The sequence below is a fragment of the Canis aureus genome, chromosome 16, assembly GCF_053574225.1.
Source record: "Canis aureus isolate CA01 chromosome 16, VMU_Caureus_v.1.0, whole genome shotgun sequence".
Classification (NCBI taxonomy): Eukaryota; Metazoa; Chordata; class Mammalia; order Carnivora; family Canidae; genus Canis; species Canis aureus.
The window spans coordinates 17,939,648-17,953,466 of record NC_135626.1 but is presented as its reverse complement, the minus strand read 5'-3'; the positions used below and the strand labels follow the sequence as shown (position 1 = coordinate 17,953,466).

The window sequence follows — 13,819 nt, the reverse complement described above, 5'->3', positions numbered from 1 at the left end:
CACTGCAGCTGCTGAAAGGGAGAGGGACTGTAGCAATGGTCCCAGGGCCAAAGTGACCCTTCCATTGTTTAGATCCGTTCCCATCAAAAGGGAGCTCTGATGTCTTGTGACAGAGAGACGGAAAGTATTAAAGAGAAACAACTTTTACTCCCCTGGAGAGTAAGAAGCATAAAGGGAAGTATAGGGAGAAATAGAACCACAGAATCACTGAATTAATTGCCGGAACCCCAAGAAACCATTTATTGGTGTTTCTGTGTGAGGGTGCTCTCAGCATTTGGGTGGGATCTTCTGGAGCATTGCAGGTTCAGCATCCCCGGGCCCTGCCCACTAAACACGAGAGGGGCAACCCCCAGGCATTGTGGCAACTAAAAAAAAATGGCCCATGCCATGTCCATAAGCCCCGGGGTCGGGGCGATACCACCCTGGTGTGGCACCACCAATATATTGTCCAGCAGGCTTGCATTACAGAGGAATCTGGGGTCTGGAGTGGTGTGCAACCAGGGCAAGGTCACAAAGGGTCTGCCAGGACTGGACCCAGAGCCAGGTCTCCCCATTTAGGATCCTTTCCATAAAATGGGCAGCCTCTGAGGAGGAACCAGAGAGATGCACAGCAAGGGACAAAACATTATATGTGAAGAAAAGGAACAAAGGAAAAGAAACAGCAGGGCCATAGAGTAGGGGGGGAGAGGATAAAGAATGGAGATCAGGATAGTGAAGGGGTCAGGGGATGGAGGAAGAGGAAGAGACACTTACCACTTTCTAGATGTGGGAATAAGAGGATTTCTGATAACTGCCCTCAAGGCGGGGATGGATCCCAAGAGGAGAGAGGGACAAGTAAACCAATAGTGAGAGCCAAGGGCAGACTTAGGAATGGGCTGGCAGCCAGCTTAGTAATACTGAGTGTGACCCTGATGACAGTACTGAGATGACTTTACAGTTTTTTTTAACCTTTTTTTTTTTTTTTTTTAAGATTTATTTATTTATCTGAGACAGAGAGAATGCATGTGGGCATTGGAGCCCCAGTTGGGCTCGATCAGGACCCATGAGATCATGACCTGGCCTAAACCAACAGTTAGACACCCAACCGACTGAGCCATCCAGGCACCCTAATTTTTTTTTTAAATCTTTTTTTTTTTTTTAATATTTTTTATTTATTTATGATAGTCACACAGAGAGAGAGAGAGAGAGAGAGAGAGAGAGGCAGAGGGAGAAGCAGGCTCCATGCACCGGGAGCCCGACGTGGGATTCGATCCCGGGTCTCCAGGATCACGCCCTGGGCCAAAGGCAGGCGCCAAACCGCTGCGCCACCCAGGGATCCCTTTTTAAATCTTTTTAAGTAGGCTCTATGCCCACCCAGTGTGGGGCTTGAACTCATGACCCTGAGATCAAGAGTCACATGCTCTACTGACTCAGCCAGCCAGGCGCCCCTGACTTGATCAGTTTTTTTTTTTTTTTTAAGATTTTATTTATTTATTCATGAGAGACACACACACACACACAGAGAGAGGCAGAGATACAGGCAGAAGGAGAAGCAGGCTCCATGCAGGAAGACCAATGCGGGACTCGATCCCTGGTCTCCAGGATCACACCCTGGGCTGCAGGGGGCGCTGCCCTTGATCAGTTTTTTGAACATGAGGCTGGGACCCTCCTTCCCTCCTTGATGGGACCTTTGCTGAAGAATGAGAGAGAATGGCCCAGGGCCCTGACTCATACCATCATCCATGTGCCTTTCTTTTCTTGCTTTTTCTTTTTTTACAGGCAGACTGGGCTACTGATGCTGGGAATGAAGGAGAATTCAGAATTAAAAACAATCCAGGCTACTTTGTCTAGACACAGGGTGGAACATCAGTATTTTTCAGCTGAGGAACTGAAGCAACGTTTCCCCAATGTTCAGTTGGCCAGGGGAGAAGTGGGGCTCTTGGAAAAGTCTGGAGGAGTTCTCTATGCAGACAGGGCCCTCAAAGCCCTCCAGGTAGTATGCATAGCCCTTGGGGACAATGCAGCTTCTGTTGTGGTTCCAATATGCTGTCCCCAGCCTCCCTGGCTGGAAGGGAGCCATTGCCCTGCTGGCTTTATTCTTGATCTCGTTGATATGGGACGGGAGGTCTGGAGTCTGTGCTCTCTTTTCTGCCCTAAGTGAAAGACTCTGTTCACCAGGGTGAACCGTATAGCTATATAACTAATTTGCTCTTCCCTGCCATTGCCCTTCCAGGATGCAATTCGACGTCTTGGAGGCCAAGTCCATGATGGAGAGAAGGTGATGGAGATAAAACCAGGGCTGCCAGTCATTGTGAAAAGTACTTCCAGGAGCTACCAAGCCAAGAGCTTGATCATCACAGTAGGTCCTTGGACCAACCGGCTCCTCCGTCCCCTGGGGATCGAGCTGCCTCTCCAGGTCAGGCGGGCTGAAAGCCTCAGAGTTGATGTTTAAGAGAAGAAACCTGGGAGTCAGATGGACTTGAGTTTGAGTCTCAGATCTGCCACTTGCTAGTGGACGAACTTGGGCAAATGAGTTCACTTCATGAGCCTCAGTTTTATAACATGTAAAATGGGGACAGGGCTGTTGGAGTATTAAATTATATAATAAACATAAAGCCCTCAGGAAGTGGCTTGGTTGGTAGTAATGCCTCACATCTGAGGCCTTATTAACTGCTGGAGAGAGAGAAAGAGAGAGAGAGAGAGAGAGAGAGAGAGGGAAGTAGGCCTGGGTGCAGTATGGGAGACTAAGACTGAGGGAAGAGACAGAGATGCAGAAATTTTTGTGCCTCGTATCAAAATAGAACAGATCGATGATGAGAGAATTGGGTGAAACAAGGATGGACAAGTTAAGGGGGGGATCCAGGCTTGTATTTAAGAGCTACAGGACCTCTGGAGAGGCTGTTCTTGCTGTCTGTAGTTTCCTGGCTTTCCCCCTTCATCTCTCACTTCTCTTCCTCCTTTAAGACTCTGCGGATCAATGTGTGTTACTGGCCAGAGAAGGTTCCTGGAAGCTATGGCGTGTCCCAGGCCTTTCCCTGCTTCCTGGTCCTGGACCTCAGCCTGACTCCCCACCACATCTATGGGCTGCCCTCCGGAGAGTATCCTGGGTTGATGAAGGTGAACAGAAAGGCCCAGAGAGGGTTGGTAGGGCACCCCTCCCTTGCAGATTTGGGGCAATGCTCTAACTTCCCTTTCAACAGATTCCCCAGATCCCCCCAGGGAGCAGCAGGAGCAGGAGAATACTTCTCTATTCACCATTTGCAATGCATGACCCCCAGCTGTCCCAAGCCCCCCTCCCCAAAGGGAGCCCTTCCTTTGCAAACATGGGGCTAGTGGGGGGAGGAACAGTTAAGGCAACCTCATGTGGCAGCAAACAGCATCTGTCAGGGCCAGGGAGAGGTTGTGATGATGGATGGGGGCACTCTGCGTCTGAGCCTGCCCCCTGGGCTGGGTGGGTGTGCAGGAGGGCCGGCCTCGCAGCTCACACTGCTCTGATTGGGAGCTAGGTCTGCTATCACCACGGCAACAATGCAGATCCTGAGGAGCGGGACTGCCCGGAAGCCTTCTCAGACATCCAAGACGTCCAGATCCTGAGCCGCTTCATCAGAGATCACTTACCTGACCTAGAGCCCAAGCCTGCCATTCTGGAGCACTGCCTGTACACGGTAAGGGTGTGGGCAGCCGGGCCAGGCCTGGCCCTCTCGCAGCCCCAGAGAACAGGGGAAGGACACAGAGAGACCTTGCACTGCTCCAGCTGGCTTCTCTTTGACCCCTGACCCGGTATGTGACTTGAAACAAATGAGCTTATTCCTGTGGGCTGGTCCACCTCTACTGGAGAGGGCCCCGTTGGAGGTTATTCATATTCCTTTTCATTAGCAAACTAGGTTTCTGCCTGGCAGCCCCTCACTATGTTTCCCAGAAGAGCTCTAAAAGATTTTTTGGCAAGATGTTCTCGTTGAACAGGCCTTAGGGACAAAGAGACGAGACAGATGTCACCAGGGCCTGAGGCATCTTGGCTAAAGTCAGTTTACACGCATTAGCTGAGCACCTACTGTGTTCATAGCGTTGTATGAGAAGAGAGGGCAGATGGACAAATGAGAAAGACTGTCATACCCGGAGGGGGCGCTGGCATGCAGAAAGCATTCCTGTGCCCCATTCCCATTCTTTCTGGAAAGCAATCCAGCCTAGTCCCCTCCCATTGGAGCCTGCAGTTCTTCCTCCTCCTTCTGTTCTCAAAGGACGCAAGTGTGATTGTTTCTTTCTAGAACACCCCCGATGGGCACTGCATTCTTGATCGACACCCAAAGTATGACAACATTGTCATTGGTGCTGGATTCTCTGGTGAGCCTGAGGAGGGAAAGATGTGCCTTAAAGCCGACCTTTCTCAGTGCCAGGCAAAATGGTGTTTCTAGGCTCGCAGCTGGCCAGAGCTTAGACTTGAGTGTATGAAGGGGCTGGGCAGGCAAATAGAGAAGAGGTACTTCTGGTGGGAGGCAACCTCCAGCTTTGGGATGTTAGCTCTATTTGGGGACAGGGTAGTGGATATTCAGGGACCCCAGCTGCTTTCCCTGAGGATCCTTGACAGCCTGCTTTCCTTTCCCTAGGACATGGATTCAAGCTCGCCCCTGTTGTGGGCAAGATCCTGTGTGAATTAAGTATGAAATTAACCCCATCCTATGACCTGACGCCTTTTCGAATGAGCCGCTTCCCTGGCCTGGGCAAAGCCCACCTTTGACCCCTGGCCAGCAGCTTCCCTTGTGCATATGTATAGGAGCTGGGAATAAAGCCCTCTGGCTACTAAATGTCATCCTGTTCTCCTGCCTCTCTTGAGTCCCCAGTCAATACCAGATGATTGAATCCACTTTCTTTTCCCTGACCAGCTCCCCAGTCCCACTATGTTTTTGCTTCCAGAAGGTCAACCAGATATTCTAAATCACCAAGTAGCAAGGACCTTTGAGATGGATGTCTCAATAAGGAGGATGCATAAGGACTGGCTCAGGGGATCCAAGCAGTTGTTAAAAAATTCTCTTTGCTGAGACATTTCATAAACTTGGGGTGGAATTGACTAGAGCTGCCCAGGGGAGGGTAAACAAGATGATTTGTAGATCACGACTTACAGGAACTTGGAGTTCCTTTTCCTAAAACATGAGCCATCCTCCATCACAGACTCCCATAAAATCTGGCTCACCTTGGGTGCACAAAAAATGTTTGTTGAAAAAAATGTGTTGAGCAAGCAAAGAAATGAATAGCTGCATTGCATTAGAGTCTGTGGTGGGCTTTATTCTCCATGTGACCTTATTTCTTCATGACTTTGTCTAAATCAGCGCCACAGAGCCCATGACCCCAGGAATCCTTGGGGTCTTTATCCCCTCAATGCCCTGCACCCTCTTTCCCTGGATTCTTTGTCTGGTTCTTGGCCTCCCCTTGGCTCTGTAAGGACGCTTAGTTCTCCCCAGTCTCTCATTAGGGTGTATTGTCAGGTCCTTATGAAGATGGAGCTGTTATACCAGAAAGGAAGAGAGAGACACACTCGCTTAGAAACCCTGTTCAATGTTTGAATGTTAAATGTGCCATTTTATTATCATTAGGATTGCTCCCACTTAATGAAACGGCATTAGCACCGAGTCGGCTGGCCTCCTTGCACTAATTGCTTTGGAAGGAAACAGGCTTATAACTACCCCAGGGCGGGTGAAGGGGTGAGGGGTATAAACAGGGACTCAAGCAAGGCTGATTGTGCTCTGCTGAAATCCCAGCCGGAGCATCTCCAGACCAGGCCAGTTTGACCTGAGAACTCCTGCTCCTGGGGGAGAAAAATTGGGACCAATTGGGGTGAAAATGTTAGAAGGAAGTGCTGAACAGAAACAGGAAATGGAGATAAGAATAAAAATATTCCCAAAGGAAAGACAACACAAAGAATATAGCCTCATAGGCCTAGACACACGGTTCAGCACTGATTTCTCCAGGGGATCCTAAAGCCAGCCAGGCTCTCAAGTCCCGTGCCATGTCTGCTTCTTGGGTGCTCTCAGAGGATCCCTCGAACCTCAGCCTCCGTAAAGTGGGAATAATTACATCTGTATAGTAGGAATAATGGACTACAACCAGGATGAGACTTGAAGATGTGATGCTAAGTGAAATAAGCTTGACACAAAAGGACAAACACTGGAGGATTCCACTCACATGAGGTACTGAGAGCAGTCAGATTCACAGGGACCAGAAATGGAATGGTTGCTTCCAGGGGCTGGGGAGGTAGGGGGAAGAGGGTGTTAGACTTTCATGGACACAGGGTCTCCGTTTGAGAAGATAAAAAAATTCTGTGGATGGATGGTGGTGATGGTTTCACAACACCATGGTTTAACCACATCACAAACACAAACATGGTTTAAGAGAATGTACTTAGGGATGCCTGGGTGGTGTAGTTAAGCTTCCAACTCTTGATTTCGGCTCAGGTCATGATCTCAGGGTTGTGAGATCCAGCTCAGTTTCTGGCTCCATGTTCAGTGGGGAGTCTGCTTAAGACTCTCTTTCCCTTGCCCTCTGTCCCCCACCCCCTCCTAAATAAATAAATAAATAAGATACTGTACGTAATGCCATGAAACTGTTACACTTAAAAATTATTAGAATGGGGGATCCCTGGGTGGCGCAGTGGTTTGGCGCCTGCCTTTGGCCCAGGGCGCGATCCTGGAGACCCGGGATCGAATCCCATGTTGGGCTCCTGGTGCATGGAGCCTGCTTCTCCCTCTGCCTGTGTCTCTGCCTCTCTCTCTCTCTCTCTCTCTCTCTCTGTGACTATCATAAAAAAAAATTATTAGAATGGTACATTTTATGTTATGTATATTTTATATTTTACCGCAATAAAAAGAGTGGGGATAGTAATACCGACCAAATTTACAAGAGCGTGCAAGGATCAAATGATATCATTCATCAAATACACAAAGATTGATTGAAATTCTGCTATGTGCCTGGGACTGTGCTAGGCATTGTGGGTGTACCTGCGCACAAAACGGATGAAAATCTCTGCTTTTGGGGTGTTCACCCAGTTCAGAGAGAAGACATATAAGAAATATGTATAAGTAAATTATATCCTGGTTTGGAAGGAGACAAGTGCACGGAGAAAAAGAGCAGGGCAGGGAGGACAGAGAATGCTGGGGGAAGGGCTGCCCTCTGCCACGGTTGTGATACAGCACCCCCCCACACTCCTACCCCCCCCCACCCCCACTCAGAGGGAAGTGGCATCTGAGCAGCCCAGAGGAGAAGGAGTGCACCATGCAGATACCAGGAAATGTGTGGGAGGACGTGGTAAACTGTAAAGCAAGGTATTGTGTTATTTCTGAGAGAGAGAAAAAATGGGGTACCGAGACAGAGATCAGTGTAGGATCCTGCCATCTCCCAAGCTGGCAAAGTTGGGGAGAAAGGGCGCTGGGAACCTCTCCCTCTCATTCAACGGCTGCCTGCCCGTAGTTCCCTCTGCCTCTGCTTCTCCCAGTACTGCCCTCCTCCCCCAGCCAGCTGCAGCTCCCCTTCCAAAATATCCAGTCTTATTCAGCTTGCTGGTGACAGTAAAGGAGGGGACCAATGTCTAGAAGAGGCTGAGAAAGGACAAGTGGGGGATGCTGACAAGCTCTGCCTGAACTCGTGTGTCCTAGAAACCGAGGGGGAGGGCAGCAGGGGCGGGGGCAAGTGCGAGTAGGAAGGGGCGTTGTGGGGAGGGATGAGGTCAGGGAGGAGCGGAGAAAAGGAATTGAAGAAGAGACTGGTAATGTACAGGCCAAGAAGGCAGCTGAAGACCTCCAGGGCTGCTGCTCACCCCCAAAGCCAAAGGAAACTGCTCCAGAATGCCCCAGAGCACCTCTTCTTGGGCTGGGCTAGGGTCCTAGAAGAGAAGAGGGGATGTAGGCCATGAAGAGTCTCTAGGCACAGAGGAGAGGAAACACCATTGTAGAAGGCCAGGGTTGGGGTGGGGTGGGTAGTGGAGGAGAGACAACTTAAGGGTTCTAGAAACACTGAAGGATTTGCCGAAACAGACCTATCAACATTGTCTCCCCGCTTCCCTTGTGCTTGAGCAAAGCCAGCCATCCCCTTTCCGGCAGACTCTACCTATCTTCAAGATGAGGGAAAATCACAGTCAGCAGGGCAGGCAATGAGAGACCTCTGGAAGGGCAGCAGGGGTCTGTATAGGCTGCAGGGGAGAGATAAGGGCAGCAAGAGAAAGAGGCCAGTGCTGATGCCAACCAGACTAAGGAAAACAGAGGCAGGCTAAAAATAGGCTGGGGTGGGGGAGAGGGAAGAAAGCCAGTCCAGAAAAGAAGGGAAAGCAGAGGCAATCGATGCCATTGAGATTCTGACCCAATTCTTATTCTCTCAGCCTCACCAAACTGAAAAGCTAGAGAGGGATGAGGTGGGAAGGAAAGGGAGGGAAAGATTGGCTCAGGGAGTGGAGAGTCAGAGGAAGGGACATGAGTCCTGGCACCCAGGAGGTTGTGGAGCATGAGTCAGTCCTTAGGACGCGGGCAAGAGGTGGTGATGTGATGTTGGTACAAGTTCAGCCCTCATGGGAGTCTGGCACCCCAGGACAGGCCGAAAAGCTTCAGGAGTGTGAGTATGACTTGGAAGAGGAGGTTCAACTGTCTAAAAAGGTGAAAGGAGTGAACAAAGTTGAATTAGTGTGGAGACAGTAAGCAGGGGTGACGATACTTGAGTTTTACTTCTCAGGTGACGAAAGAGAATTTGCTTATTGGATATTTTATTTCAGTGGTGGGCTTTGGGGCAACAAGAAGGATTTAGGTTAGACCTCAGGAAATCTATCCCACTAAGTAGATTTGTGAGATATTAAATTTTTTTTTTAATTTTTATTTTTTATTTATGATAGTCACAGAGAGAGAGAGAGAGAGGCAGAGACACAGGCAGAGGGAGAAGCAGGCTCCATGCACCGGGAGCCTGACGTGGGATTCGATCCTGGGTCTCCAGGATCGCGCCCTGGGCCAAAGGCAGGCGCCAAACCGCTGCGCCACCCAGGGATCCCAATTTGTGAGATATTAAAACATGCACATAAACACTCTTATGGTATCCTTTCCTTGGAAATCTGTAACAGCCAGAAGTCCATCTATTTGGGCCTATATAGACTTTCCTGAAGGCCAGGGCCTTTCTTCCATAAGCTCCTGGAAGACTTCTGGTGAGAGAGGAGATCTAGGATTTTTTTTTTTTAAGATTTTATTTTTTCATGAGAGATATATATAGAGAGAGGCAGAGACATAGGCAGAGGGAGAAGCAGGCTCCTCACGGGGAGCCCAATGCAGGACTTGATCCTGGAACCCAAGGATCACACCCTGAGCCAAACACAGACACTCAACCACTGAGCCACCCAGGCATCCCAGATCTAGGATTTTTTATTATCCTTGAGGTAGGGTCTGAAATGGGTTTCTGGACCGGGGGCCTATGGCAGGGCAAATGGAAGCATCTGGGGGTGGGGAAAGGGGAGGCACAAGGTGAGCTGGATCTGTCAGGCTGGGAGAAGCATCAGAGGCAAGGGGCAGGATTCTAACGTGCAAGACCCAGTGGCATTTACATAACTTTGAATAATGAATAAGCCCAGCTCTGGGGCTCCTAGTCAGCATGCTCATCTGCATCTTTATTAAGCCTTATAAATGATTCAGCTCCCTACCCCTTCCCCCCAGCCCCTGCCCAGCCTGCCCCAAGCATCAGGGTAGTTGATTGCTCATTATTTTAGACTAGATTTGTTTCACCAACATTCAGTGAGGCATGGAGTGGGGGACACAGGAGGGAGGAATGAGTCCAAAAGGCAGGCGAAATAGAGGCATAGGGGAAGAACAGAAGCCCCAGCCTCAGGAAGGCAGCAGATGGCTGTGAGCTAGGGACCTGGGCAGCATTCTCTAAAAGGCTCCTGGGGCCAACATCTTCAGGAAAGAAAAGTTTTTTGTTTTTTTTTTTTGAAAGAAAAGTTTCTTAGATTCCCCGAGATGTGCTGGGTTCAAGTCCCATTCAATCTCTGGTTTTCCTTACATCTGCTGCCAATCCCCTGACAGGCCCCTGGCTCAGCCCATTGCAGCATTGAGCCACTTGAGCAGCCAAATGAGTACAGCCCCCAGGGAAGTTCTCACTTTTTTCCTGAGGCAGGAATTTTGCTATTTTCATGAAAAAAAAAAAAAAAAAGAAAGAAAGTCTGCTATACTTGCAAGGTAAGAACAGACCCAAGCATATTAAGGGAGAACGAGATAGACACGGGCACACGTGGTATGTGAATTTGTAGGGAAAAGGAAGGCTTGTGCCCACAGAGAGTTTAAGATCCTCTGAAGGAGAAGGCTGGAGAAGCTGGGCAGCCCTCAAAGCGTCTGGGTAGGCATGATAGTGCCAACTGCTCTGGGAGCTGCCCGGTCTACTGGCTAGAGTCAGGGAGAAGTATTAAAAGCCTAGATGAGGAGGAGTTGGCAGGAAACCAGTAGGGGGAAAGGTAGAGCATCTCTCAACCCTGACTGCACATTAAAACTACCCAGGAAGCTTTAAAAAATATGATGCTTGGGACCCACCCAAGACCAATTAAATTGGAATCTCTGAGTAAGAAGGCCCTTAAGCATAGTATTTTTCTTTTAAAAGCTCCTCAGTGTTGTTTAGATCCTAATTTGGACAAACTTTTAAAATTATATATATGTGTATATATAATAGATATGTATATACATATGTAGTCTATTAATTATTAATATGTGAAATAAAATCAGAGAAATCTAAACATTGACTGGATATTTGGTATTAAGAAGTTATTGATGATTTTTTTTAGGTATGATAAGAGTATCATGACACTTTTACATTTTTTAAAGAGTCATTTTCTTTTTTTTTTTTTTTTTTTTAAGATTTATTTGAGAGGGAGAGAAAGTGCGAGCCAGGGAAGAGGCAGAGGGAGAGAGGGAAAATACTCAAGCAGACTCTGCTGAGCACAGAGCCTGATGTGAGGCCTAATCCCAGGACCCTGAGATCATGACCTGAGCTGAAATCAAGAGTTGGCTGCCCAACTGACTGAGCTACCCATGTGCCCCTAGAGTCATTTTCTTTTCTTTGAGGGATAGACACTAAAGTATTTCTTAACAAAGTAATATCGTATCTGGGATCTACTTCAAAATAATCCACTGAAGGGGATGGGAAAGTGGGTGGGGAGGGGGGTAGATGAAGCAAGATTTGCTCAGTGTTGATAATTGTTGAAGCTGCTTGATGGACAAAGATGTTCATTAATGATTCTTTTTACTTCTTGTATACAAAACATAATAAAGGGGGGCTCCTTGAATCAGTTATTTCTTTCGAGAGAATGAGAGAGAGAGAGAGAGAGAGAGAGAGAGGAGGGGGGCAGAGGGAGAGGGAGAGAGAGAATCCTAAGCAGGCTCCACACCCAGCACATAGCCCAGCATGGGACTGGATCTCTTCACCCTGAGATCACCGATCAGAGCAGAAATTAAGTCTGAGGCTTAACTGACTCAGTCACCCAGGTGCTCCATCCTTGAGTGTTTCTAATATGCAACAGGGTGAGAACTACAGAGCCTGGCACTCCACAGGAAAGGGGCTACCATGGCACCTCCGTGAGTACAGCTGGCTTCAGGAAGAAGAGGTTTGTGGGACCCTAAATGATAGATACGGGTCCTGACTGCAGGCAGAGCCACAGAAACCACTTGGGGAACATGGCAGTTAGAGATGCAGTTGGAGGTGTGGGGTGTCCAAGGGCTCTCAGGCTTCTTCCCTCAGCCAGCCCAGCCTCTGGAGACTCAGAGTCCCCATGTCCGTGCCCCAAGGTGCAGGAGGTTGGGGTTGGTTGCTGGACCAAGGGGAGCCGCCTGCCTGAGGCACCCAGAGCAAGAAGTCAGCTTAGTCCCAGTCTCTTAATCCCGCCCTCTCCTGACTGACTCCACTGGAGCTGGACCCCCATCTCAGATGGCACTCCCCCCTTCCCCAACTGCTGTCACCACTGCTTGCCTGAGCTGTCACCCCTCCCCCCCATGCTCATCTGCCTCTGCCAGGGAACATTAGCCTAGCTGACTTCATCAAGGAGGTGAGGGGAGGCAACACAAACCCAAAGAAGTAGGGGCACCCAGGCACCCACCCCCAGCGGCTGCTGGCAGAGCTGTCTGAGCTGCTGAGAGATTCGCTGAAGCTTGGTCTCATTTGCATATCACTCCTTTAATGAACAATTCGAATGAATCCCAAATTTTCAGTTTTCAACTTTCTGTGACTGGTGGGATCTCCTCACATTTGTCTCTGACCTGGACCGACCATTCCCATTGTTTTCCACGTGCTCCTGCGAAATAACTTCCTGCCCCAGAGCAGGTGAACGAGGCCCCCACCCGACCCTGAGCCCCTCCCACGCAGAACCAGCCCAGCCGCCCCCCGCCCCCCCCAGGCCTCCATCCCCATCCCCGTCCCCACCCGGCGGCACCACCGGTTCGGCATCAGGCTCAGTTTGGGGTTCGATCTGTCTTCTCCGCTCCATTACCTTTCCCTGATGGCCTCTAGGGCTGGGAAGGGGAGAGACTTGGAGGGGGTCTATTTAAGAGATTTTTGGAATCTGTGCTTGCGCATCACCCGCTGCCATGAGTTATTTCAGCGCCGATGTTTGTCTCTAGCTGATTATTCCAGCCCGAGAACAGGTGGAGCAGCCTGCGGTGGCTTATTCGTCAGCCAAGGCCATCTGTTCCCAACAAGCCGAGATTTGTAGCTGATTTCTACTGGGGAGCAAGGAGTGGGGGCGAGGAGGGAGATGAAGCCCACCCCCAGCCCCAGGGGACTTACTCGGGCTTACTCGGGCACTTCTGCCAAGCCTGAACCCCCACCCCCGGCGTCCCCTTCTCATACCTACACCTTCTCATTTTCTCAGAGAACTCACTAGCTTGACTCTCTGAAACATCAAAAATAGTTTTTCCTTAAGGGGCTAAACCTACTTGGATGGAGTCAGGTATGAGAAGCACAAACCCATCAGCCAGGCACAAAGTCTGGCCATTGAACCATGTCTACCCACAGAGATCTTTAAAAAAAGAAAGAAAGAAAAGAAGTATATAATAACCATGACACAAATATCCTAATGACCTTTTGATTCTCGGCTTCTCCTTACCCCACTCTACCAGTCCCTCACAAGAGTACAAGAGTTTCCTTGCCTAAACTTGTCACCTGCAGGGCTCCAGGCTGCACGGAGGGCCCGTCTAGATGCTCCCCCGTGTTCCTCTCCCTTAAATACCCCGTTCAGGTTCCACCCTCCAATCTGCTCCTCTTCCAGCTTCTACTCTGAGCTGTGCCAAGAGATGCCTGCTGCTTTAAAAACAGCTCCCCCCGCCCAGCAAGGGATCTAAGCAGTTTAAGCAGCTTTGCCACATTGGTCCCCCCCCCCTCACCGCACTACTATTTCTATCTACGAAATGCCAGGAAAGAAGCTACTCTTTAAAATCACACTAATATGACAATTTGGGCCCTTCTTTGGTGTTCGGCACAGACATACATCTGTACTGACTTTAAAAAAGCCGTCTGCAAACTTTATAAGCAGAGATACTTCATCTATAACCCACATCCTCAAATAAACCTATTTCTAATTTTTAAGGTCCCTTTTTCTAACACTTTTCTATTTATCTGTGTTTTCACGTGCACTTTTGTTGTGTGTACACATTCTGGTAAGAACCCATTCACAGAGCTGTAAGAGTGCCTCCCTTTCTCGTTGGTTCTCCAGGCTTATTTTTGCCAGTTCCTGGGAGCAGAAGCCCCTTTTCTACTATTAAATTTTGCTCTGTTGGCTCAGTATGTGGTCCGCTGGAAAGAACAGCCTCCAAAGATGAGCTCTAGGACTCTCAAAGGCAGGCCA

General features: G+C 49.3%; 1 protein-coding gene across 7 annotated transcripts in view; it reads left to right on the top strand.

Annotated features, from left to right (window-relative positions):
- Positions 1-4,786, top strand: part of PIPOX (pipecolic acid and sarcosine oxidase) — a 96,052-nt gene extending 91,266 nt beyond the window's left edge. For 4 of the 7 annotated variants that reach the window (XM_077851978.1, XM_077851977.1, XM_077851976.1 and 1 more), the window contains 6 exons: positions 1,759-1,972; positions 2,213-2,395; positions 2,944-3,096; positions 3,486-3,644; positions 4,245-4,320; positions 4,584-4,786. In XM_077851978.1, the coding sequence (XP_077708104.1) occupies positions 1,759-1,972; positions 2,213-2,395; positions 2,944-3,096; positions 3,486-3,644; positions 4,245-4,320; positions 4,584-4,714 (916 nt within the window). In that variant the 3' untranslated portion in view covers positions 4,715-4,786. Of the gene's footprint in view, positions 1-1,758; positions 1,973-2,212; positions 2,396-2,943; positions 3,097-3,485; positions 3,760-4,244; positions 4,321-4,583 lie in introns of all 7 variants that reach the window. The other 3 variants (XM_077851972.1, XM_077851974.1, XM_077851975.1) reach the window with 3 other exon arrangements.
- The last annotated feature ends 9,033 nt before the right edge of the window (positions 4,787-13,819 follow it).